Here is a 27,924-nt window from a genome sequence, read left to right on the forward strand (position 1 = left end):
TTCGGATAATCCTCATCCACATCTGTTCTGCGGCACTTTTCTCTCCCTCCCTCTCTACAGAGATTCAGTGCAAAGTGATGTGAGGGATTGTAAAATATTGGGTCTTATGAGTGGTCTGTCATTTTGCCTTCCCGTCAAAGCAGCATGAATACCTCGGGTCAGCGGGGGTGACGTTACAGAAAGCTCTCTCCTTCCCTTATTGCAGACTTCTCTTTTGTGAGATTGAGGGAATGCTTCATTTCCTCCTGATTCACCCTGCCCCCCGCAGAACCCCCTTGTTCCTGAGTTTGATTGTGTGTGTGTGTGTGTGTGTGTGTGTTAGTGCACATGCACAAAACAGAATGCCCATAGACCAAGGGAAAAACCCTAAAGAGCATAAGATACTCTAAATAAAGGCACTGCCGGAGGTCCCATTTTGAGCAGGCCTGAGCTGATATGATGTGTGTCCGGGGGCAAAACAACACAGACAGGGCCAAGGGTTAGGTAATGCCCCTCAAAAAAAAACCAAACAGGAACCTCACGTTTAGAATCTGCTTACTTCCTGTAAATACATAGTTTGGATATCCTGTATTACATGGCATGAAGAACAGTCAGAATACAAAGACCGCTGACATAATTTAATTGAGTTGCAGTTTTAAACAAAAATGCTTTGTATGTGTGTCTTAACATGCACGTGTTCACCTGTGTAGAATGTAATTCAGTGAGACTGGCAACAATTAACCAAATTGACTTTTTAAAAGAAAGGATTTAAAAGCAATGACACATTTAGAGCTCTTCCCTTTCAAATGTTGAGAATCTTTTTATAAAAATATGAAATATGAACATTTTTACATTGGCCGTGCATGTTCCCCAACACCTCCTTGGTCTACGCATGCACACTCTATTACAGGCACATCAAGGGCTCATCTTGGGGTTGTGGGATTGATTCCAGTCAATCTTGATTGTTGGGAGGTCTGTCAGTTAAATGGTGCCTATGAAAAAAACCTAGTGAATGACAAATGTAATCAATTTCACAAGCCAATTAATTGGGACAGACAGCTTGACGTGTATAGGAGACACACACGTGCATTCACACACGCACACACACAGATGTTCAAATGCATGCATGCTACTAACACAAGTCTGACAAATCGGGAAGAACTATGTTTTACATGCACAAAAGTATCTGATAAAGATATCTGATCAGATAAAATGTAATGCATTTTCATACTCATATCATAATATTAAGAATAAATTATTTAGTATAAAATCACACAAACACATCCATTTCTGTGGAAGCAGGTTGGTAGGATATTGACATAGGTAAAACTAAAAAATGAAATGGACAATTTATGTATGATTACTGTCCTCAAATATTGCAATTATTCAATTTAATTGTAAAAAAAATATGTTCATGTTTGTGAGGATTTGGCCAAGCCATTGTTTTTGTCATTGATCTTTAGTGCTAAGTTTCATTTGCCCTCCAGTCAAAAAAAAAAAAAAAAAAAAAAAACCAAGACACAGGACTGCCTTTCAAGGCCAATCATACCCCACATGTAATGAACATCTTCCCCTTAATGACCCCATCGTCCTTGAGAAGCGTGCGGAGGGGCCATCGTTATCCCAAATGAGTTTAATGATTCCTAATTAATCACTTCCACGTCCGTCAGGCCAATAAGATCACTCGCACACGCCAGTGATTTGTCTGGGAGAGGAGCGCGCTCAGTTCAGGCCTAAAGTGGTGTTGAAGATTTTTTAACAAGTCATGGGTAGAGAACCTTACAGGCGCAAAAGCGGCTTATTAAGTTCTGATTTCCTTTGTCAAGACAATGTTTTGGTGGTTGTTCTCGTCAAATCGCGTGCCGACGCCTTATCCACAGAGCTCCAGGCACTCTGAACACCGGCTGCATGCCACGTTCCTGATTCGCGTACAGGAGGGAACTCTCAGTCTGTCTGTCTCTCAGTGGTGACAGACTGCAGCATGCTGGAAAGATTCAGGCCCTCAGGAGGATGGACCCTAAATCAGGAGCATCTGACTACAGAGGACAGAGGGTAGGCCCAATCAATGCTCCTGAGATTTGTGGACTGCCAGCGCCGAGCAGTTTGGACTTCATCTCCATAACCTGGTTTATAAAGCACTGCGGCCCAGGGGGCAGGGCTCTGGGGTTTGAAAAAAAAACATCCGTAGTAGGCTTCCACTGTATTAATGAGGGACCTTGGAAATACCAAAGAACTTGCCGCAGTGCAGCACCAGTACTTTTGACAATACAATAGTGACCAACGCACACATACATGCAGAAATGAGTCACCATTTACAAACAACCCATGTTTACCACAGTCTAATTCACCCCTGTAAGAGGGACATTAAATATCCCATGAATCCCCTGTGAGGCGCTTACCTCTGTGAAGGTGATAGACAGAGGGAGTGATCAATAGTTTAGAACAGGCGGAGCTGCTGTGGTATTGGAGCCAAGCACTTCAGGTAATGAACTGCCTGTTTGATATATTCCCCTCCTCGGGGCGGGATAGCGGGAGCTCCACGCAGCATTGCAACAGCAGCAATTCTTTGATTGGCCATTTCTCTTCCATCAGCTTCCCCCCGTTGCAGACAAATCACCGGCGTCATGGATATCTAGTCCTCTCATCAACCTCTCCACTCCCAGCCAACCTCTCAGCTGGAGACAGGTCCCCTTTTCCCCCCTTGTGTTACTACACAGACCTCTACTTCTACACACAGCTGGACCTCTTCGTCCAGTTCATGTGTGCATTTCCTTTAACCCTTTAAGGTGCAAGATCGCAAAGTACGTGATTTGAATGTTCTTAGCTGAACATTCTAATGATGATGTAACAATCAATACTGGTAACTGAAAGCAAATGAAAAGCAAAAGAACACTGACTTGAAATTTTGGACAAAAACTAAACGAAAAAATAATCCAAAAAACCTACTCTTCAAAGGGTTAAAGGATCTGTGCAACATCTGTGATACTGTTGGGAGAGCAGAGTGGCTTAAGCAGGCTTAAGATTGAGGGCTTGTGTTTTGTGTTTACCTTGAGGACATGGCTTTGGTTTACGTCCAGACCGGCCGCTGGATTAAAAGGACGAATGGACGGCAGCCAAAGCCTCGGAACACGCCCCTAACTCAATGATAACCTGAGCGCATCCCGCCATCTCCGCCAAGCCCCCAAACGCTGCCGCAAACGGTCAGAGCGACTAGCGCTCCGTCCTCTAAAGAGCGCCTCACTTTTTAATGGTCTAAAAATAGACTTGGAAAAAGGTTACAAATCAAGTTAAATGGTAAGATAGAAGGGTAGATATTATACATGCAGAGAGGGAATTGCTTGTTTGTCAGTCAATTTCTCATCACTGGCAGGCAGGGTATGAAGATTTGTAGATGTCTAACAGAAGTGATGTGGTACCACAGGCGTATTTTGGGGTTGGGGGGGATGTGAAAATTGGAGGATGTCAACTCTCTTGAGACCGGATGCTAACCACCTTCAAAAATGACCCCTCACCCACCCCTCAATTTGAGTTATTGGCAGAAGAACATTAGATTTCTGTCTATGGATGAGCAAAGCCAGACATCTCATCTCAGCCATATTGATGAGTCTGGTTTGTATCTGGATTTAATCAGAAGGCTTTATCCACCTTTATAAAAAATAAAAGCATTCACGGTTAATGTTAACATTTAATTCATATACAATTCCTTGCAAAGTAACATTTTGCAACCAAATTGCAATATCTTTCTGTTAGGTCTATTCAGTATGCTGTTTTCAGTTTCAATGTGGATGTCTGTATTTTAACCAGAATCCACCCAGAAATTAACACTTTTTATATATTCTTAAAGCATATTAAGCTCATACTCTTATTCATACCATTGAACATGATCAGCACACACTACAGTAATGTGACAATATGATGTCATAAATTTATGCATGACTTAAGTGACACCATCTGCCTGGCCAGAAGAATGGTGTCAGCTGTCCTGTGACAGACCTTGGTGTGGCAAACGGGTCTTGACAGAGCCAGCTGTGACAGCCAGCCCTGCAGGGAATGGAGTCCACCAAGATCTTGGTGACCTTTACTCCCCGTCCTCCTCATTCAGTCTGCTGCTACAGCTCCCCAGGACTTTCACAGCGAGAGATTACGAAGGCCCGAAACCAGAGGGAACCTGAGCAGACAGGCTGACTTCTGCTCTTCGCTTTTGAATGGTCATCTCTGGCGTGAAGCTAGGCTACTCATCTACCCTATAGCTTAGGGTGATGCACCCTGATACTCAGACCAGCATTTCCAGCTGCTTTTCATTTTCTCTGCACTCCTCCTGGATGTGATGTTCCTTTTGAGCACATACATGTTTGTCTGTCTGGCCTTATGTAAGTATGGCAGAAAATAAATGGGTTTAGTGAATTCTTAAACAAAGCACTTTTTGGGCTATATGTTAACAATCTAAGCGCACGGTCTAAAGCACATGGCGCAAGTGCATTTAGGGCGTGTCCAAATCCACTTTTGCTAGTTTAACGGCGGATAATCTGAGCGCAAAGTAAGGTGCATGGTTCAGAGGGGTTGTACTTAGTCTCCTAATTAATCATAGGTGTGTTTAGGGCGTAACCAATCAGAGTGTCATCTCCCATTCCCTTTAAAAGCCAGGTGCGCTTACACCTTGGCGGATTGCTATTATAATGGCGGATTTGCCAAGTAATAGGAAAGAACGCTTCTCTGCAGAGGAAAAATACTGCGCCATTGACTTAAGACCAGGTTTTTGTTAGTCAATCGTGCAATCACTTTCCACTGTCTCAAGATAGCAATGCGCCTGACCACACCTCATTTTAAGACCAACACGCCAATGGGTGCTCAGATGGGCGCAAGTACATTTGCTATTTAAACAACGTGGGCACTGGATGAGAAAATGACAACTGCGTCGGAAACTAGCAAAGATACTTGCATTGCACTTGGCGCCGCGTTGTGCCGGGTGTAAGATAGAGCCCTTTATCTTTTGTCTCATGGTAAATGCATTCTCTTATCTTAGCAGTTGTAGCTTTAAGTAGATATGGGCCATCTATTCATCAGATTTTTTGCAGTGGATATACATATATACACTGCTCACTGTATACCTGAACCCTTCAGCATAAGGCTGACATAACATAGCCAATAAAAAATGCTGACAGTTTTATGCCATTTGACCAGGGGCACAGGAAGATGTTGTGAGCAGGGTGTGCTGCCAACAGAAATGCTAAATCATGATGCTTAAATATATATATATATATATATATATATATATACATACATACTGTCACCTGTTTTTTTGACTGAAGGTTTTTATTACATGTTTTTCATCATTAGTGTGGTTTTCTTAAACTTTTACTTAATTTGTGATGTCACACCAACCTTTCTTTAAAGGCATACTATACGGGATTTAACCCTAGCTTTGCTGTAGTCCTGTGTTTACAATCAAAGTCCTCCTCAATTGTCTTCAACTCACCCCTGAGTACCTGACCAAGTCAAAAAAATAGACAGGCAAGCACACCTTCAGCAAACCTAAGCTTTTGTAGTCCCAGAAGTAAGCCTTCACAGCACAAACTGAGGGCAAACCATTGGAGCTCACATTAAAATGAATGGGGAATATCAGACTTTTGAATACACAATGAAATTTCCTAGAGGGTATTCTTAAACTCGATTAACGATCGCTATGTTTCATATGAGAGACAGATGGTAAAAATATGTGATATGTAATAAAATATGTACATTTTAATAAATATTTGTTTCAAGACTTTTGTATCAAAACAACCAGTGTTTCACAAAACTGCTATTCATAAGTAGTGGTCTTGCTTCCGGCACGCCCACTCTTGCTATTTTTCTTTATTTTATTTTTTTTAATCTGCACTTTCTGCCGAATTTTTCTAGCTCTAACTAGTCCTCCAGTTTTTTCACGACATTTAAACTTTTTACACCAAAATGACCAGCTAGTTCCAGACATTGCTGCTTGTATTCAGATTTTTTTGAAATATTCAAAAAGTTTTGAAATATTCAACTTTATTTGTGGTCACTCCATAGAGGGTCACTCATGGACGTTTAGTAGGACGCTTTAGTAGGACGCATGTGCAGGTGGTCACTGATTCACTCATGGACATTTAGTAGGATGCACTTTGAACAGTACAAGATTTTTAAGCACAGCTTTATCGCCTAACGTTACTTTAGCTAAACCTAACCCTAACCTGATAGCGTTTTGCCTACTTTAGTTAACCTAGTCAGCGCGTACGGATGCTATCCTGCATGCATGAGTAGGAGGTACGGATACACAGCTACAACCCGTGTACGGATGCTATCCCGCACGCACAAGTAGGAGCTAATGACACATAGCTACAACCACCGATACAGATGTATGGACACACGGACGCTACAACCACCAATACAGATGTATGGACACACAGAGGACAACAAATAACGTTACAGAGGTCAGGACATGCCATAGCTAGCTAGCTATATAGTTAGCCAAGTTTTACTCATGACACTTTTAGGATGTGACTAATCCCTGGAATATAATCGCTACTTGCTGATCCCCGTAACGCTACAATGCGCCGTGGGTCTGGACGGTTTCATGCTTCTTCTGAGCTATGCGCCATCATTGAAATGCATTGAGGCTTGAGGACAGTGCCAGTTGGAATTTGAAGCAAGCCCACACAAGTCCTTCAGGAATTGTAACTTTTCTAGTGAAATTTATGATCATAAAAAACTGACCGATGAGGTTGTCTTTGGCTTGTTTCTTTGGTATTCATTAAATTTAATGGGAACCCAGCTCTTTTGCCCTCAACATGCACAGTAGAGGCTGTTTCCCATTACTCCCTAGGCCTCACTGCATACCCTCTCCAATTCCTATGTACACTCTATAGTCACATACATGTAAATTCATTAGAAACTACCAGTAAATTTCTCCCATCATTTATGTCAATTGGGTCGGGACCATGAACCGGACATGTACAAATAATTTGAAAACTGGACATTCCAGTCAAAAACTGGACATCTGGAAACCCTAGCTGGATACCTATAGGTAACATTACTTAGAGGTCCAGCAGAAATCAAGACCACCCCACATCACTTTTTATCCCTCTGGCGAACTCCAGCTGAGGACACCGAGGAGAAGCAATTCCAAGGTTATCTCTAGCTCTTTAACAAGCCCTGATGGATTGTCTTTTTCCTTCGCTGTATCTGGGCCATTACAGTTGGTTAGCAATAAACACACAGAAAAAAGCACCATTCCCAGAAACATCCCAAATACTTTTTAGAGTAACAAATACAGGTAAAGGTGCACAAATTCAGTGAAACTGCATGGTTGCCAGTGCATAGATATGGCTTAGCCTGGTTGTTTTATAATATTTTCAAGGTATATTATTTAAGCACATTATACGAAACTAGCTTATTATTATTCAGTTATTTGATTTTTTTAGTGTTATCCAAATTGCCATTGATTGTAGTCAGCTAACACACCAATAAATAACTAGCTTTAAGCACACACTTCAATGCATATTTAATTACTGATGTTCACACACAAATTAGCCACTTTAGCAGGTACATATATGTAGGGCAGTTCACAGAAGTCTGCCACTTATCAGACCCCCAAAGGAAAACAGACTGTTTACTGTGCTGGCAGGGAGTCAGCAGGTGTGATAAAGAGACCTCAGTTGCAAAACATCCTACTGAATCAGCATTATGTGAACCTGGGGTTCTCCATAATGCAATGTGTCATGTTTGGCATTGTTGGAAAGCCAATGTCATGTGGAACAAGTTGATGTCCTTCATGATGGGGTGCTCACTAATTATCTTGATACCAGTGCCCAGCCAGATACAAAGGCTAACCTGATGTGACATGCTTACAAAGATCATTGATCTGTACTCTTTTGTCTTGATTGCGTCTTTATTTAATGACTTGACATTTTGCTTTGATCTTAGAGTATACAATGGGAAACGTACAATAATTTGGGGAGACTTGTTAGCGGTCTCCTATGCGTATGCATATAGCCATTCAACTCTACACACACTTTTGCACCATTGTATATTGTCATTATTAACGTACTGTACAATAAACTACATTAATTTTGACCTGGCCTTCCTCTTTGACTCTTACTACTGAACACCTAGCAGTTTTAAGGTACTAACATAAACATAGAAAACACAGAATATCTGCACCCTGTAGTCACTTGCCTATACACTAATGTTGTAGCAGAATATACAATTGTGTTCATGCAGGTTACACAAGCCAGAGGCACATCCACATCTACCAAGATAGACAGGGATTCGTATAAAGCCATACTACTGGCGAAAAGCAGTCTCCTGCTTCTATGCATAACTGTTAGCACAGAGGAAAGGTTAAAACATTATTTTTGATGATCATCAGATAATCAAAATAACATTCAATTAATCCCGTTCCAGTAACACCAAGTAAGACTACATGCATTCCTCGTCACTCAGATACTTCCGCTGTTTGTTGTGTTGGAAGGGTTTCTTACAGTTGGTGACCCCAACATGATAAGTTGTGGTTTCTTAGTTGGTGACCTCAATGCTGTTTGGTGTATCTGAGGGGTTTATTACACATGACGGGCTATTCTGTACAAGCCATGTAAGGCTCTGTTGACCTTATTCGTGTTGGACCTGTTTCCAACAAGGTACAAAGGATTACTGACTTTTCTGGCTAATGAAGTAGCACAGTTTACTTGCAGTAGTATTTTTCGATAAGGTAGCAAAGATCGATAGTTATGACTAGAATTTTGTGCTACCAGTAGGACATTAAGAAATTGTAGTAGGAGAAATTGACAGAACACCAGTATAACCAGTACAGAGTACTTGTAGAAAAGTGTGGGTCTTTCATATCTGTCTCAATTCTGTAAACAATGGTAGAGACAGACGAATCATTTTATAATACAAACAACCTACATCCCTTGGCTATGATTACACAACACAATTAAATTTCAGGGACATACCATTCACTAGCAATTCATCATTCATACCATTCACAGGCAATGCAATACAATTCCACGTTATATGATACAAACATATATAATTTATTTTTTGCAAGATCAGCTTCCGCTTACTGATTCTACGGATTCCTATGAAAGCGGATCAATAGCACATGAAGCCACTTCATGGAGGCAGCCATGTTTGACTTTGGGGCTTTTGGCACCAAAGCATGCGCACTGGGAACCTAAACGTGAAGTATCACAGTGAATTCAGAGCAATGACTAAGGGTGCGCTCCAAAAAAGCTTTCAAATCATCTGACAAACTATGACTTTGCTGGTTAGCTACAGAATTTTGTGGAAGAAAACAAGTGACTCATTGTGATAATGCCATTTCTCTTGTGGTGTCTAATATTTTTGAAAGTTAAAGTAATAAATATGGCAGTCAAATCTTTTATAGAAGCATTCGGCAACACTTGACTGTACATTACATTAGCTAGCTCGGTATCTACATACCTTTGGAAAAGCTGGCTAATCTGCAAGCTTGCAAGACTGAAATGCCATAAGAAGATGTGGTTTGCTAGCTAACTAAATAACGATTCTATTTCACATAGCTTTCAAGCTGTCTAATGGACTATCCCCAGCCAGCTAGCTAGACAGTAGAAAAGTAGTACTGTAGCTAGAATATTTTCCGAACAACACAAACATTTGATGACACTCGACTGTAGCATAATTATGTCTAGCTAGCAGGCTAGCCACAACGTCTGCCTGGTTTAAATCCTACAATCAAGAAGTGTGCACTATCAACCATTCTGCGTTATGGTAGCTACAGTTGAGGCCAAAAGTTTACATGCACCTAGGCTAAAGACATTCAAACTAAATCTTTCATAACTCCACACATTTCATGTTTCCATACATTTCCTGTGTTCCTGTAAGTCAATTAAAGTATCTACTTTATTTCCATAAGAGGTCATTTCAAAATAATAGCTAAGAGACAGATTTATTTCAGATTTATGTACTATATCAAAATTTCAGTGTGTCAAATGTTTATATACACTTTGTTAGTATTTGGTGGCATTGCCTTTTAATTTCTTAACTTGTTTAATATGACCAGAGAACACTCCTCCAAAAGACTCGGTCTTCATCCTGGTGACCACCTGCAAACTTCATTCTGTCTTTTTCATGCCGGTCTTGGAGTAGGGGCTTCTTCCTTGCGCGACAGCCTTTCAGGCCATGGCGATGTAGTATTCTCTTAATGGTGGATGTAGATACTTTGGTACTTGATGCCTCCAACTATTTCACCAGCTCATTTGTTGTTGTCTTAGGGTTCAGTTGAACCTTTTGGACCTGGGAGTTAATGTGCGCCTCCTTCCTGAAAGATGCAGTGCAGTGTCTGTGTGGTCCCAAGATTTTTATATTTGCATACAATTGTTTGTACAAATGCTCGTGGTACCTTCAGTTGTTTGGAAATGGCACCTAAGGAGGAACCGGACTTGTGGAGGTCCACAATTCTTTTTGGTCTTCGCTGAGTTGCTTGGATTTTCCCATGGTATCAAGGGCAAAACGGCAGTGGCTCTAAAGGTATGCCCTTAAATACAGCCACTGGTGCCAATTCATTCCCAATTAACTCCTAATTATGACAACTGGCCAATCAGAAGCTTATAAAAAGTCATTACATCAATTTCTGGAATCTTCCAGACTGTTTAAAGAGACAGTGAACTCAGTGTATGTAAACTTTTGACCCACTGGAATTCTAATGTAGTGAATTAAAGCTAAAATAAATCAGTCTCTAATCGATTGTTTTAAAATGACCTTTGATGTGAACAAAGTAGATGCCCTAATTGACTTGCCAAAAGAAATGTCTGGTAACATGACATGGCCAACTTTTGGCCTCAACTATACATACACTCACACACACATTATATATATATATATATATATATATATATATATATATATATGCCTGGACATGCTGCATGAATTGCAATGAGTATTAGGATGCGTGTTATTGAAACACCGATTTGTTGAGAGGTGCTATCAACAGGGTATAGCAGGCATGTTGTCTTCCTCCTGGCACAGAAAACAAGACTGTCCGGCTCATAAAAGAGCTCATAAAAGAATCGGGTCAGTGGAAAAGGCCATAAAAAGTGAAGTGCAGAGAGTGGGCTTGATGAACGTTGAGGGGCCATCAGACTCTTTGGGTTCCCTCTACACAATGCTTTATAACAGCAATCTCACAGCCTGCCATACACGTCAACCTGGCTGCTGACACCTGTGATGATTTGGAAGGGGGGGGGGGGGGGGGTGATGTGTATGGATGCTTCCATCCTCTCTGGAAGGGAAGGGATGCTCTGCTGAGCACTAGGGCATTTTAGCCTTTAGACAAGGGGCTGAAGATTAAGTGGTACAGTGGTTATAAAAAGTCTACACACCTTTATTGAAATCGCAGGTTTTTGTCATGTAAAGTCTGTAATCAAGATAAATCATGATTGTTTTCTACCTTCAATGTGGCCTTGTAAGCAACAAAAAATTCAAATAAAAAAACATTTTTGGGAAAAATAAATAGGAAATAATAACCCTACCATTCCCTGGTTGCATAAATATGTACACTGTTCAACCGATACTTTGTGGAAGCACATTTTGCTTTTATTACAGCAGTGAGTGTTTATGAATAAATCTCCATCAACTTTGCACACAAGGACTTTGCAATTTTACCCCCGCGCTTAATTGCAAAAAAATGTAAAGCTACATCAAATTGCGAGGGGATCGCTTGTGCACAGCCTTCTTAAGGCCTTTCCTCAGGTTCTCAATGGAATCGAGGTTTGGGCTCTGACTGAACCAAAAAGTGGCACAGAATCATCTAGAATGTGATTGTATGCTGCAGCATTAAGATTTGCCTACACTGAAACTAAGGGGCCTAGACCAATCCATGAAAAACAGCCCCAGACTAATGGGTGTCCAGATACGTTTGGCCATATAGTGTACAACAATTTCGTAATTCAGGGAATGATGGCCGTTTGACTTGTCCACTGGTCTAAAAATATACTGATGGAAGAAGTAACCAGAGCTTATAACATTGCCCATATAGGAAACTCAAACATGCATAAGTACTGTAACAACGGTTCAATGGGTATTTGATAAAGCTAAATGTTGTAATGAGACAGGAGTAACTAGACCGACTTTGTTGATTAGGGTGGCAATGATCGCTGATGGCCTGACCTTTTCTTTTAATTATACTTTATTTTCTGGCTAAGTGCAATATAAGAATAACGGTCAGTATGAGTTTCATAAATTATCACCAGCGTATAGAATAATTAATGCTCTCTTTTGCGGCACACTGGGATCCAAGAGATGTTTTGAACAGCACAAGAACAATGGATGTCCAGATTGATGCCCAATTTCAAAGCTTACCTTCGATGGAACAATAATATGAAAGATATTTGGGGATCACATGACAATGTAAGAGAATGGGAATGGAAAAGGCTGATAATATAAGAAGTTTAACAAGATAATGAGACTGTTTGACTAGATCAAAAAATTGTTTGCAATTACACAGCTTTTTCATAAATGCATGGGTTCTATAGTAGATGGTACATACTGGTTGCTCTTGCTACTTATCAGTCAAAACATAATGTGACTTCCACACTGTGTCCCCATCCGAAACTTGGGGACACAATATATAAAACCTAGGTTCTTATCAGCACTGAGGCATGTTTATGATATCCTAATCTGCATAACTGCGAACTAAAAGTGAAACATTTGACTGGATAGATCTATGAAAGGTCACATTTTCTGTTGTATTTAATTAAGGTTCAGGTATGCGTGAAACCCTTGGGCTTGCCATTCCTCTCTGATACCGCTTCTTTATTGAGAATAGTAATCACTGTTTAAGCAGCAACTGCGCAGTAAATCTCTTCTGCTGATATTGCAGTGCTCATAGCACACTACTGTAAATCTCCTGCACCCAGATATAGAGAGTAATTTATCACCCTCTGAATGTTCTAAACAAACCCTCAGGATTTAATAAATAAACAAACTGACAGATAACGGGACATGCAGAGCAGACAGAGGATAATTAGCTTTGGTGGCAAATGAAAACACACTCCCCAGCAATGCGACAGTACGGTCGGACTTCAACCTATTAGCCTGGATTTCAGAGAGAGAGGGAGGAAGAAGGACAGAGAGAGAGAGAGAGAGGGAGGAAGAAGGACAGAGAGAGAGAGAGAGAGAGATGGAGGGGCAAGGACATGATTAATGCAGTGAGTCCATAATCTTAGGAGTCACCAGGCAGTCACTGTAGACCGCAGTCTGGCTGTAGGCTGCTTTCACATCCAGCTGCAGACAGGGCGGGGTCACAGTGCAGCACAGAGGGGCCACTCTGCACACTGGCAGTCAAGTGCTAAAATGGCTCCATCTTTTCCCACATGTTTTTGGCTTTTTTTATACCAAAAGTTTGAGACAGCCAGTTTTTGCTAGGAATGCCTGCTTTCCAGAAAACTCAGTTAAAATTGCTGTATTGTGTGGAGCTCAGAAAATGAAAATCTCAAGAAATGCATGAAGAGACTTTGCAGCGTTGATATTAATGACACATATCTCATGCACAGACATTTTCCTGGATAAAAAGATGTAATTAGATGCCAAGTCTTATTTCAAAGTCATATCCATAAGGACAAATGGGACTATTTGAATGTCTCCAAGGAACTTGTTGTCTTTAACAGATGACAGGGTACACGCCCACAATGTCCCCAATGCTGTCACTGAAAATAGAGGACATTTTAAAATAAAGGTCATTGAAAGAAATGCTGCCAACTGCAATAAACCTTAGACTACAAGTTGTTCTTATCGGTCAGATGAGTGGACTCTTAGCAGTCCACTTTACCTTAATATGAAATGTATTATTACTTCTTTGTAACATTTCACATGAGGCTTATTGTGTATATCTTTGATGTTTTTTGTTCCCCTGAAAAATGGTGTTGTGGACAAGTTGGGAAACCTTATAGCTGTGATTAACATTAATGTTTATTCATGACATTTATTCTATTACACACGGCACAAATAGTTATTAAAACAAATGAAAATGATCGAGTAGAAGAAGTTTACAGATAAACAAATCAAACTTACACATTTGCACAAAGTATTACAAGATCAAGACCTCCCCGAAACAAAATTGCGCGCGGGTCTTCGGGTCTGTGGTAGATGGGTTTGCGTGCGCGTGTGCCTGTGTCAGGGGAGGGGAGGGGAGGGGGCCGGGTGTCATTGCAATGCATGGGATACGTCGCCTCTACATCTCCATGGAGCTACCCTTTATTCCCTGGGCGTCCTTTTTCACAACTGCGTGTTTACACCGCCAAATGGGCAAGCAAACAACTTGGAAGACGATCGGCACACACGTGTTTACGCATGGGGTCCCATCTAAGCAATTACTATGCACTGTATGAACGCCTAGCCCTAATCGGATCGAATGGGGCTACACATTGAGAACACGACTGGGCTAATCGGCATCGACTATGACACGAACTCTAACTCTCAGCTTTTGCTTCATTTCTTTAATTCAAAGTAAGTATATCGTCGTCAGGTTGCTGTACCTGCTGTTAATTGTAATGATTACTAATATGAAACCTCATGCTAAATTAGTTTATGAGCTACGTTAACGTGTTGTTTCTTTTTTAAAATTGTATATATTTTCATGTGTGCCCTTTGTATGAATAATTTATGCGAAAGTTGCTTTTGACACTGTCTTGGTGACGCATTCGCATCCAGTCTCTAGCCGTTCGTTCACGGTTTGGCTGTGTTGTCAAATATATTACCATTTTCGGTCTGAATGGCATTTATTTTCTGAAAAACAAAACGTGAAACATAAAAGAACAGCCGAGTCCTTGCATAATGTTATACTGTTTTCATTTAAAGAGTCAGGTGGAATTAAAGTAATTCATAACTAGACTCTGCTGTTAAAGGACCTCCCACAAAACATTGCGCTAGCTGAGGTGCAATAGTGCATTGAAAACGATGTCCACTTACTTTTCAGCTGACAGGAGAGTGAATGGTGCCCTGTTGAATTTGTCTCTTGGGAATTATACTATTGTTAGTTCTCAGGCACAGGCATTAGGGCGTGCGGGGAGTACATCTAAACGACTCCAACAACGGGGAATTCTTGACCACGACACGAAGACCGAATACACTGCCCTGTACTCATCAAGAGAAGGCGGTGGCAATGCAAGACTTAGCGTATAATATAACCTCACTTAAGGCTGTGGCTAATTTGCAATTTGTGTTACGTGAATCCGCCCTACTCCGCCTCCTTTAAGTAGACAGGGGTCATTTTAGGACAGGTACAGAAAGGGCGTTGTGGCTACAGATCAGTGCATAAAGTCTTTGGGCTTCCATTGCATGAAACTTAAACATTGGTTAAAAGTGAAGACTGACTATAAATATAATAAATATGTTGATTATGTAGAAGACTAGAAATACCTAAAGCAACTGCCACCTTCATGATTCATTCTAAATGTGTAAAATAACTTTTTAGTGATTAGTTTTTCTCATAGGGCTGTAGGTTTATGCTTCAATAACGCTGAAGTTCAAGGCCCCACCTATTTAGAGATCCTCTGAGATTTTTTATTAGCCAATTTTTAAAATTTTATATTAAATTTAAAAAGAACCTCTTTTACAAGGTTCAAATTTGTGGGGCCATAATATGCAAAGCTGCACAAACATACAGTAGATGATAAAAATATCCATGGAGGTATGACTGTTGGGCTTAGATACCTAGAGTTAGAAGGAGACCACAATGACCTCTCAATAGAGATATATTCAGATATGTTGTATTTCTAAGCTTCTCCCATTGTTTGCAACATCCTGTTTATGAGTCAGACTATCCCACGGGTGCTCCAAAGCACATGGAGCCGGTCGCTCCTTGTTTTTACTTTGTAGTCCATCAACCAAGTTATGCATCTGTTGTTCTGGAGAACTTCATTTTCAACTACCGCTGGCAGAGTGCAGATGCTCGATCGATCAGAGTAGTCACTGTTTCGTATGGAGACAGTCCATGCTGCATGTTGGCTTGCAAGACCCTGCAGGCGCAGCTGGCAGTGCTGTTATCAGGATTTAATTCCAGACCGAGGGGTGCTTCACTATATCGATAACTCATGCTTTAGATCAGGGGTGGGCAGTTCCAGTCCTGGAGAGCCGGTGTGTCTGCAGGTTTTTGTTTCCACCAATTACTCTGACTAAATGAGCTAATTGGCTGTATGCACCAACACTGGTTTATTGGTAGATTATATCACAGTAAAATGTTTCATATACGGACACAAGAACAGTCTTTGGCTGTCATTAATGTGCTCATCAAGACATGGCTAAAATGCCAGATGGCGTAAATGTTAGGGGTAATTAAGTAATTAAGGCCAGAAGTTGGCATGGAAACCAGGAACAGATACGGCCCTCATTGCCCACCCATGCTTTAGATGGACATTCTGCATGGGAGGCCAGGTTGGTCTCATTTAAGGGACTTGGGTATCTGGTGTCTGAGGATCTGTTGCATGAAGATGTACTTTGCATATACCTCAGCATGATTTTTCAGTCTATGGACAGCTGCATGAGATTCAGCGGGAGTGCATGTGGTTGCATTGGCCAGTCTTTCCTCTCTCCTCTAGATCACCCTTGCACTAGGTGATGCTGCTGCTGCTGAGGTAGTTGAATTTGTCATCCACTGCAATGGACAAATGTGCTTGAAACTTTTGACTGTGGATGGCTCCTGCCTGGTTCTGTCCCATATTATGGCCATAATGGAAGACATCAACATCGGTTTATAACTTTGACTCTCAAATCAATTCAATATTTACATCGTTTATTTATAGATATGGCTTGGAAAGCAGCCACCAAAAATTTACAAAAAAACTGTAAAAATAAATTATTCCTTTATTTGTAAGTCAAGGCTAAGGGTAAATGTTGATTGAATTCAGGCTTGGGTATCTATATTCTTAATACTGAGATTGGGAGTACTGGTATCTCCCACCTCCTCAGATAAGTTGTCACTTTTTGCCTCATCCTGATGTAAGGCTCTGAAGGCCATGGTCTGCTGTCTGGACCATTACTCCATCAACAGCTATGCTGAAAACTATTAGTCGCAGGGCATTTCAGGTTCCTTCAACATTAAAGACCAAGGTTGGATACCTACTGAATGCCTGCTGTGCCCCCCTACAGGCAGCACAGAGAGGCTGGTTTTGTACAAAGTGACATTTAACCGAGGCAGTGTCAGGGGCAGATTTGCAAGCACCTCATTGGAACTTCTGTATTGTCACTTGCCTGTGACAGATCCTTCCCAGTGGGGAAGTGCCAACAATCGGATAGCCTCTGACTTGTGCCGCATAATCATGATGTATGCCAACATTCTGACAAAATAACTCCCGCAAAATATGTTTACTGCCAAGTCTGTCCATTCAAGATATCAACGGGTTCATGGAGTCCGTATGAGTTTTCAGTTTTGTTAATATAATCAGCTGGCAATGTACAGCATTTCATATTTTTTTCAGCATATGCACCAATAAGAACACTGGAACTTTCGTTCCATTTCATACATTTTTTTGAATCGATTCTCATTTTGATTCAAAATTTGAGAATTAATGGATTTGATTCACGGGTCACATCCAAACAACAAGTTTGGTGGATTCCTATTTCAAAAAATGCATGCATTTTTTCCTTTTGTGTTAAAATACTGCCAGACTCTCTGTGTTAGCCAGTCAGTCAAGGTGAAAATGAGAGGTTATTTATTCATAACCTCACTAGTAGTATTGTTTGATTGACTGGAGTCCATTCCCAATTCCCAAACTATCAGAATCAATACAAACCACCAACTGGAACATGAACTCCCACATATATACTCTTTCTCACAGACACACACACACATACACACACACACAGACAAACACACATACACTCATAAACACATACATGTTCACACATATACATGCACGCACACATGCAGCCACACACACACACACACACAATCCATTTATCAAGTCAGTCAACCCACCATTTTCCAAATTAGCTTTAAAATTTTAAGACCGAAGGGATCCCAAGGCTCCACGTATGAAGCCCAGTTGACGTAAATCAAGAAGTAAAACTACAGGAAGCCATTTTGTCTGATTTTGTTGTCTATGATTTATGCTTTTTTTGCGCCAATCTATTTCCACCTCGGAGGTGATAGAAGGGTTTGCCACAGTCAAAATGTGGCATGTCTTACACCTCTGGGTCAACAATGAAATTTACGACAACGGTCTTCCACAGCTTTGACAACGTGCCATCTGTGCATGTGAGCTCTGCTGTCTGTGTCAAGCCATAAGGGATAACAGCTGTGTCACTTACCGATGAAACAGGCTTTCAAGCACTGGCACAGCATAACATTGAACTGAGAAGTAAATATTAAAGAGGCTCAGATATGTTATGTATTATATATTCATAATACATAAAACAAATGGATGACTGAAAAAACAGGTAGCACAACACAGTTGTGTCTGACAGAAGAAGGATAATGAGGTGACTCCTGGGTGGGACAAAGGTCTTAAAGAATATAGTGCTGAAGTTTTTTTTCTCTGCACATCTAACTTCTGAATTAAATGCTGAAAATGAAACAAGATTAACTTTAGGTCTTTGTTCCCCCACTGAGTGCACCATGATTTTATGTTTTGAGTGTTTTAAATTGAAGGCCAGCAGTGGTAGGTACAGCTGCCAATAAAAAATTGTGCACGTGCCATTCAGCTGAGAAATTTGCGTTGCCTTGTTGTGTTTGCATTTTCTATTTTCTTAGGCTGCCTTTCAGTTGGAGTCTCACCTCATTAGCATGGTCAGGAGACAGGATAGTTAGACATTAGGCCAGGTTTTTCATCATCTGTGCTGGGATGGCAACATGTGACTGGCGAAGTTGCTGAAATGGGAATATGTGTCAATTTATAAGTGGCTCAGACTTTCTGTGATCAATGACATTTGTCTTAGGATAAGTTCCACATAGCTAAAGTGTCACTATACAAAGAAATCATTAAATAGTATTAAATCGGCTTAATGACCCCCTCCTGGCTCTTCGAACATTTAATTTGCTTGGCTTGTTGTTACACAGTGACTAAATGGGCAATTAATTTTGTGTAATGTTTGCGGGTTCTTGTCATTGTAATCACGGTCCACAGAACCTTTGTTAGTTTGGCTTTGATGCTGTTTTCCCTGGCACACAGAATGACCAGGAGAAGCCTGGTTTTAGGAGGGTAGAGTCTTCATAAATATAACGCTTGAAAATGTAACACGGTCAATAACTTTGTATACAATACATTTCAGGTTTGTACATGTGCAATTCAGTCCTCCACCACCTCCCAAAGGAATGGAGCAATTTGATAACCTTTGTGGGAAATATTTCAGAAAAACAGTTTTTGAGTGAGCTAAGTAAAAATCTGTTGCAGCAGTAAGGCTTTATTTTTATTTGCAATAAATCAAATCATACATTTAAGGAAGCTATCTGTCCTTGAAAAGTAATGGTTTTCATAGTGTAGTAAGAATTGGATGCTAGGTGGCCAAAAAAAAAAAAAAGCATAATGTCCCCGTCTGTATAAATGTAACAGCTGTTACGGTTTTTCCGCCTGAGTTGCTATAACAAACAACATGCCTTTTTTTGCTGTTATATGCTTATAAAATGCCATTTAAAGTTAGAATGGGGACCTTCTGGGTAGTGTAGAGGTATAAGCACTCTCGCCTACTGTGTATACACACATTACAGGGTTATAATTTATTGTTACAATTATTCCGCTCCTCTGTTACAATCATACCGACTCGGTTGTATGAATGTAAAATCGGACTGCGTGCACTTTGGTTTGAATTGCATCCTACTCAATTAATTTATGACTGTAATTGAAATGGCTAGTGACTACTGACATGTCAAAGCTGTTTGAAGTTTCATAGTGCTAGGCTAAATAGTTTCTGAGTAAATGAGCAAAGTCCAAAAACCATTACATTTATGGTTTACATTATAAACGCATGAATACTCCACCAGAAGAGCTCCATTAAAAACACTGCATTGAGAGCATTTTCGTCGTCTCAGTTAAACCATCGCCGAAGCCGTCTTGAGAAACGAAGACGCGCCATTGAGAATTAAGTGCCCATCCAAACGGACGTCCTCCGCATTTTAAGAGAGCGGAATGGCGCCCGCAGGCACCCGGAAGACTGCGACGCGGTGTTAGCGGCGCTCGCGCGTGGAGGAATTTTCGGCGGCCTGCCAACTCGTGAGCGGTATGCTCCGCCAGGCATGCCGGCTGCAGAGTCAGCAACAAGTCTCCATGCAGGGCAATAAAACATGCTCTGGGAATTTTAAGAGGAAATGCAGTATCCTAATTCTCATCCTCCTAGCAAGGACGCTGAAACGATGCGTATTCTCAGAGCCATCGAGACCAAGCTCTGGTGTTTCAGGCGGCCGTGATATTAAATATTGGCTGAATATTGACACGCAAGTATGATTCCCATCCATCGATCTGGCACTATTGATCTGGGGTCAATTTAATTTTTAACCATCAATAGACATCTGATGGAATTATTTTCTGTGAATTACATGATTACATAGAGCTGAATGGAGAAAGAAATCATGTTTTCACGAGTTGAATTGTTGAAAACAAGTTGATGTACCTGTGCTTCTTTAGCTTAGTTTAGTCATGTTTCCTAACGCACTTGCCCTGACGTGTCTGAAGGTGGTGGCTGCGCAGATTCAGAGGAGCGGTTGATGAACTGGCTGCTGGGTCAGGACCGCTACAACAAGCTGATCCGCCCGGCCATCAACCGCACCGAGCGCGTCACCATCAAGCTGCAGGTGTCCCTGGCGCAGCTCATCAGCGTGGTAAGAGTCCATAGCCTGAGCGTGAGCTCAAACCCCGCCCCACCACCCCCCCTCACCCAATGGGAGCCTCCAAACGGAACGTGTGACAGGGCGCCTTGACGGTCCCGACCATTCCTTCGATCAATCGCACAAATGGCCCGTCGAGCGACTCTGCCCTTCGTGTCGGAGGACGGGTGCCCAGCTCTTCTTTCAGCCTCTGTCAGATCTAGATTGAGACTTCAGCGCACAACCGCACTAAAAGGAGTCGTAAACATGCCGGGCGGATGGCGTTTACGTCCGCCGTCTGATTTATGGGCCTCTCCCTGGCCTCGGCAAAAACAAGGCAGGGCGTATATATCCTGTATTTATGATCTTGTATTGTCATCTTCTTTGTATTAATTGAAGTTGACATGTCAACTGAAGTGTGGAGGTATGAAAGCCGGAGATTTATTTGTTTCGCTCATACGTGACTGTTGTAAGAAGGTTCTGGAATCATTCCCCATTCCCCCATGCCTACTTAGCAGTTCTGCCCATGCCTGTTTACTGAAAACACTTCTGGGATTAATTCTAGTAAATAAAAAGTGGACCATAATCATTTAAAGAAATATATTGTTACCATCCCATTACCCATCCACATCCACATCAGTTGCAGTTTTCAGGTTATTGGTTGGATCTTTTTCAAAAGAAATCACATTTAACAATACTGTTTTCTCATTTCCCAGAATGAGAGGGAACAGATCATGACCACTAATGTCTGGCTGACACAGGTAAGTGTGACGGTCAGTGAAATTATCCATTAAAATTACCGGTAAATTAACAAGTAATCAAAACTCTGACATGAACACAAAATGTCCTTCAGTTTGAACTTGAATTAAACCATAGCAATGCCTATACAAGTTTGAACAGGCAATTACTGGCTTTATCAAGCCATGGAATGATCCGGCCGTCTGATTGACCTTATTGTTGTTTTTGCCGTTGTTTCAATTTTGTTCAAAACTCTGTTCAAGTAGACTAGAATGTGACAGAAAGTGACATGTTCTCCCTAGCACTGGATTGATTATAGACTGGCCTGGGACCCCTCTGCATATGACGGAATCGACAAGCTGAGAATCCCCTCCCGCCACATCTGGCTTCCCGATATCGTGTTGTACAACAAGTAAGCATGCCGGTTTCACAAATTCCTCCATGCTCCAAACTGGTTCATTCTTGGGTTTGCTTAGCAGACACACTAATCTTGGAAGACCAATGTAACTTCAGCTTTAATGATCATCTGCTTGTTCAGAAGACCTCTATGGTATCTCCCAAAACCCTAATGCCATAAAAGTCCTTATAGTCACCACTTACAGGTATTCATTTGTGATGATAGAATTATAACTGTTTCAGAGGTGTATTCACACTAATTTAAGTGCTAAGATTTTCACACTATGCATACTGCTTCTCTGCCTTTCCTCCTTGTCATATCCACAGCGCTGATGGCACTTATGAGGTGACTGTGTTCACCAATGCGATCGTCCTGTTCAACGGCACCATCTTCTGGCTCCCGCCGGCCATCTACAAGAGCGCCTGCAAGATCGAGGTGAAGCACTTCCCCTTCGACCAGCAGAACTGCACGCTCAAGTTCCGCTCCTGGACGTACGACCACACGGAGCTCGACCTGGTCCTCAAGACCGATGTGGCCAGCATGGACGACTTCACCCCCAGCGGGGAGTGGGACATCCTGGCCCTCCCCGGCCGCCGGACGGTCAACCCCTCGGACCCCACCTACGTGGACGTCACCTACGACTTCATCATCAAGAGGAAGCCCCTCTTCTACACCATCAATCTCATCATCCCCTGCGTCCTCATCACCTCTCTGGCCATACTGGTCTTCTACCTGCCCTCCGACTGTGGGGAGAAGATGACCCTTTGCATATCCGTGCTGCTGGCCCTCACCGTCTTCTTGCTCCTCATCTCCAAGATCGTGCCCCCCACCTCCCTGGACGTGCCCCTGATAGGCAAGTATCTGATGTTCACCATGGTCTTGGTGACCTTCTCCATCATCACCAGCGTGTGCGTGCTCAACGTTCACCACCGCTCGCCAAGCACCCACACCATGCCTGCCTGGGTCAAGCTGGTCTTCCTGGTCAAGCTGCCCGCGCTCCTCTTCATGCGCCGGCCGCAGAACAGCTCCGCCCGGCAGAGGCTGCGCCGCCAGCGCCAGCTCCGCAGCCGGCGGGCGGTGCTGGGGGCGGGGCTCGGCTACCCGGCCCCTCCCCAGGCTGCTGGCTTCTCCTCCAACTCTTCCTCCTCGGTCTTCCTCTCCTCGGCGTCTGGCTTCTCCTCCCCAGGACACTTTTACAACAAGAACGCCGGAGGGCCCTTCTGCCTAAACCCCGGTGGCAGGAAGGGCGAGCCGCGTCCCAGGGACTTCCTGCCGGACGGGGTGGCCTCGGCGCAGGAGCCGCAGCAGCAGGGGCCGGACTGGGGGGCGGACGTCCAGGAGGCCGTGGACGGTGTGCGCTTCGTGGCCGATCACATGATGGGGGACGACGACGACCAGAGTGTGAGTGACCCTCTTGAACCCTCACTTCCACGAGATCCATTCTAAAGGATAAGCTTAATCTTTCTGTGTCTGCATGGCTACATAGGTCCGCATGCAAAAAAATGCCTGTGCAGACCCCAGCCTTGTAGGTCTGCGCTTACAAAAGCGGCATGGCAACATGTGCATGTCTGCAGTCATACAAGAATAGCGTGAGAGTTCTGAGTGCCAAGCATTTACATTTAGGAATTTAGCAGCTTACCCAGAGTGACTTGCGGGTAAGTGCTTGTGTCAAGGTTAGTAAAACCAAGGGCCTGGTATTGAAGATCAATTCACAGACAAAGCTGAGTCAATTGCGGGGACAAGCCGAAGAACAAGCGCTGTAACAGCGGACTGTCAATGTTACGTCTGTGTCTCCAAGGGAGCGGCCATATAGCTTTCTTTTTGAGAGAATAAATTAGGTTAGCCCACAGCAAGGAGGGATGCAGACAGCTTAACCCAGGTCAGGTAATGAGGTGGCTATAAACTCAGGGAACTAATGCCAGACTGTTTTCTCATCGATTGTTATTTTAAATTAATCAATGGAGTGGAGAGGTGACCACAGTGTGAATAATGGCCATCTTGACATACTGCCAAGAGCAGCAGAAAGGAAAGAGGTTAAAGGGTCAATAGTTGTTTCCTTGTGCACCTCAGCAATTACTTGCTGAGGTTAGCACCTGCTTGCGTGTTGTGTTTCTAGTTCCCACCTTCGAACATTTTAACCCAGTCGCCATTTTTGCGTCTCCTCTTTCAAGTTTGAGGTAGGAAAAAATGGCAGGATCAGTTCAGCCATTATTTGTAACATCCAAATCGATGAGAAAAGCTGCTTTTGTTTCTTAACACCCAAGTAAATTTTTAGAAAGCAAACAGTCTACCATACAGACCAATTTGGTGTGTGCTTATTATAAATACCTGTAACCAGGTAGCTGTTTCTTTCCCATTATTTACTTGGACCATCCACAAGATGAGGCTGTGTTAAATTTCCTGCGATTCAACTAACTTCAGTTCTGTTTTAGTGTCAGAACTGGGTATTACAATATTTCCACAGTAACTGATAAAGAAAAAAGTAGCAAAGCGAATAAATTCAGAGAGTGAAAATTTCTCTCTGTCTCTTGGCAGGTGATTGAGGACTGGAAGTACGTGGCCATGGTGGTGGACCGGATGTTCCTGTGGATCTTTGTGATCGTGTGCGTGGTCGGCACTCTGGGCCTCTTCCTCCAGCCTCTTTTCCAGCACCAAATCGTGCCGATCCAGCATTCCGGCAGTGAAGCCATGAAAAGGGATCACATCTGAGCGGAAGTTTCCGGAACTCTCAGGACCTTATCACTCCTATGAGAAGGCCGCTGGTCTAAAATGTGGAGGAGGGGAAACCGCAAAATTTCAGTGACATTTACTGTCATGACTTCCAGTGATGCCCGTTGTTAATTTTGCAGGAAAATCAGTGTCACTTATAGATGCATTTACTAGAGACGTGCCAAACGGATTGAATAACATCACCATCATTAGGAATCTCCAGTTGTCTCAAATACATTCGTCTGCAGTTCTATGTGTTTTGTTTTCTGTTCTCACCTTTGTGTCTTTAGTTATTTTACCTTGTACCATAACAAAAATGTGACTTGTCAAAACATTGTTAAATTCCACTCGGTCAATGTATAAATGTTGAAAGGTCAGTCTTACTAGTTATACATGTAACAAAAGGTTAATTGAAATAATTAACACCCAATAAAGTGTAAAGCTGTGAAGAATTTGGCAGATAATTTTCATCACTATGTGCACAGTAAAATAAAGCTAAATTAACCTGATATAAAAATGGACAATAAAAAAATTGGCAACCTCGCCAACTGGCTTGTTAGAATTGGGGAATAAATGTACATTCTAGAAGCAGAATAATAATGTTGTTCAAAACAAACAAATTTTCAACGATAACCACCTCACCATTGCAACATTTTTTGTTCAAAAAATTTATTTTGAATGAACATAACTTGTCAATTACAGTTTTTCACGTGCTGCATATAGTTCTGTTGTCCTAAGCCATTGATTCCAATTTATGGCATTGCATCTGTCTCAAATTCCTAACTTCGATATTTTCTTAATTGTGTAAAAACTGAATTACTTTGTCAAAAGAAATATGAAATGCCATAAAACTGCAACCGACGTGGTAAATTTCAATGACAGGGAATGCAGTTTTATTTTCTGACATAAGGCAATTCTGTTGATTGTACCTTATGTACAGGCAATGAATGCTCACAGAGCAAAATATTTTCGGCAAAATATATCACCGCAATTAGATGATAACTTGTATGTTTGCTTGATGGTCAGATTGTGAAAGAGGGGAGCTTGCCTTTACCCTTCCCCTTTCTAATTTGATTGGAGCGTAACATATTTGGTCTGTTTAAAAAAATTAATTCCTCACCATATGCTAGTGATTCCACGGCCAAGGCTCCATTCAATAAATCACACAAAGAATGTTGGGGTGAAAGATGATGGGGCTTTCCAAGTAACCTTTTCAGAAGCTTCAGACATCTGGGCCATTTGCCTGCTTCAACTGGCAAACCACAATCAGTGCAGAAGATATTTTTTATGCCATCTACTGGCCGAATTGTGGACACTCACTTTTACAGATGCATAGTACAAGCAATAACTACTCACTGAAGAATGCTGATCAAGTTTGTTAAATATTCTGAAAAAAGCACAGATTTCATTTTTTTCAAAGACACATTTTTTTTCTTTTTAATAGAAATGCAAATGTAGAAGGACGATAACAGCAGAATTCCCTTTTCTTATCTGCTCAAGTTTTCACACAATTGTCCACGCATTAAAAATAAAAAAAGCTAAAAAATAAAAACCTATTATATTTCATGTTCTGGAACAAAACTATCTTCGTCCTTCCAGTGTACAGATAAATAGGTTACTTCATCAAGAGGCAAATGAAGACACAATACAGATATCTTGAAGGACAAAGTGAGGACTGTATGAGTCATTGCATTTAAATCAGGGAAAAAAAGAAAGCTCGTGCATAGGTTGTCACTGACATACCAGCATGTTGCAGATAAATTAGGAGCAATTAAACAAATGCATTGAGACATCGTTCCATGGGTGTTTGTGTCAGCTTGTAATCAGTCTTTCCGCAGATCAATCCCTGCTTCGGTATTTATCAGTGACTTTGTTTCAGGATTTTTCATGACTAGAGTAAATAGGTTTTCTTAGGATCCATTAAACATGTGCACGGATAACCCTGCACACAGGGGAAATTTGATTACACCAACACTTCACACTCGATCACTAGGGAAGCTCAGAGAACAAGCACAGAAGGGGAACTATGCTTGATTTCTTGCCAGTTTGCAAGATGAGCATGAGCTTGGAAACAACGTGCCATCTAGATTGTTAATCGCTCACTTTACCTGATCATTGATTCAAGGGGCACACGTAGTGTTTCAGATGCTGGTTTCAGACGCGACTGGTAAAATCTATCCATAAATGCATGTTTGCCCAAATGAAAATTACTTTGGTTGTGACATCCGCCATTTTTTAATTCAAGTGCTGCTCGTTGTTTGTTTTACTTCCAAACTCAGACAAATAAATCAGTGTTGTGCAAAGCTTTTATTTGAATACTGATCTGGATCTGACACAAAGAGATGGTGACAAATAGATCCAGTGTAGGAACACAGTGAAATAAATGTGCTGTCAGAAGTTCAAATTAAAGGCATTTCTTATTCTTTTTTTTTTAACATTCCCTGTGCCAAACAATTTAAGGAAGTGTGTGTGATGACCAAGCTTATGAATTGTTTAATTGTTTCTCGGCACGGAAACAATTAATTGGTTAAACACCTAATTAATCATAATTACAAGCAATATATACTGCTAATCACTCCAATAATGATGAGTTGCCTTTTAACCATGCTCATTTTTTATTTACTCTATAGCGTAAGTACAACCTTAGAGGTATATAGAATGTGTATGGAATGTGTGGTTCTGTTCCTGTATGAAATAAAACACTTGTAGTAAAATAATCAGATTAAATAAAACCTTGACCTGCTCTAAGATATTGTTGATTATACCAGGATTCCATTTTCCTTCAAGGATAATAAAGTGCATATTAGTTGATGATACCTAATTTGTTTTCCGAGTCATTGAAATTACTGTAAAAAGTGAAAAAAAAAAAAGATTTTGAGATGATTTAACTCAAAGTGCACCTTGGTTTTTTATAACAGAATACACAACTTGATTCTGTGTGCAGTACCTTTCAAGTCTTACCAACCATATTTTCTCATAATATCTCTTCTATATGACTTGGGTTCCTGTCACAACTATGGCTGATGGACAATAGAGCCTGTTGGAAATTGGTTGGAATGGGTACAATATAAACATAGAGATCCTGCCAAAGGGATATACATATGAGATGTGCAAATTGTTGCCACAAGATCAAAACCTGATCAATTCAACTCAGAAAAGTTCATTTCAAGAATAACTAAAACAATCACACATTGCATTACACACAGACCAGCCCTAAAAATGGCTTTATTATGAATTCTTTATGATCTTCAAATTGATGAAGATCAGTACAAGTTTTGGTGTAAGCACTTGTTTGCTTACACCATAAACTATC

At 41.5% G+C, this 27,924-nt stretch overlaps 1 protein-coding gene and 1 long non-coding RNA gene across 2 annotated transcripts; one reads left to right on the forward strand and one right to left on the reverse strand.

Moving 5' to 3' along the window:
• Positions 1-770: 770 nt before the first annotated feature.
• LOC135255183 (uncharacterized) lies at positions 771-15,349 on the reverse strand. Its single transcript, XR_010330104.1, has 2 exons — positions 14,941-15,349; positions 771-971 (listed from the first exon to the last, which is right to left on the reverse strand). It is a non-coding gene; the product is annotated as an uncharacterized LOC135255183 (long non-coding RNA).
• LOC135255181 (neuronal acetylcholine receptor subunit beta-4-like) lies at positions 14,186-27,432 on the forward strand. The gene is made up of 6 exons (XM_064336015.1): positions 14,186-14,478; positions 20,637-20,782; positions 21,484-21,528; positions 21,808-21,917; positions 22,229-23,303; positions 24,438-27,432. The coding sequence occupies exons 1-6, from the start codon at positions 14,430-14,432 to the stop codon at positions 24,609-24,611; spliced, it is 1,599 nt and encodes a 532-aa protein (XP_064192085.1). The 5' UTR covers positions 14,186-14,429; the 3' UTR covers positions 24,612-27,432.
• The last annotated feature ends 492 nt before the right edge of the window (positions 27,433-27,924 follow it).

The sequence above is a fragment of the Anguilla rostrata genome, chromosome 5, assembly GCF_018555375.3.
Source record: "Anguilla rostrata isolate EN2019 chromosome 5, ASM1855537v3, whole genome shotgun sequence".
NCBI classification, from domain to species: domain Eukaryota; kingdom Metazoa; phylum Chordata; class Actinopteri; order Anguilliformes; family Anguillidae; genus Anguilla; species Anguilla rostrata.

Bases quoted from the DNA above. Each gene is read 5' to 3' on its own strand.
- LOC135255181 (XM_064336015.1), top strand. From the start codon at position 14,430: ATGACACGAACTCTAACTCTCAGCTTTTGCTTCATTTCTTTAATTCAA. The intron at 14,479-20,636 runs GTAAGTATATCG...ACGTGTCTGAAG, and splicing joins CTTCATTTCTTTAATTCAAA to GTGGTGGCTGCGCAGATTCA. The intron at 23,304-24,437 runs GTGAGTGACCCT...GTCTCTTGGCAG, and splicing joins GGGACGACGACGACCAGAGT to GTGATTGAGGACTGGAAGTA.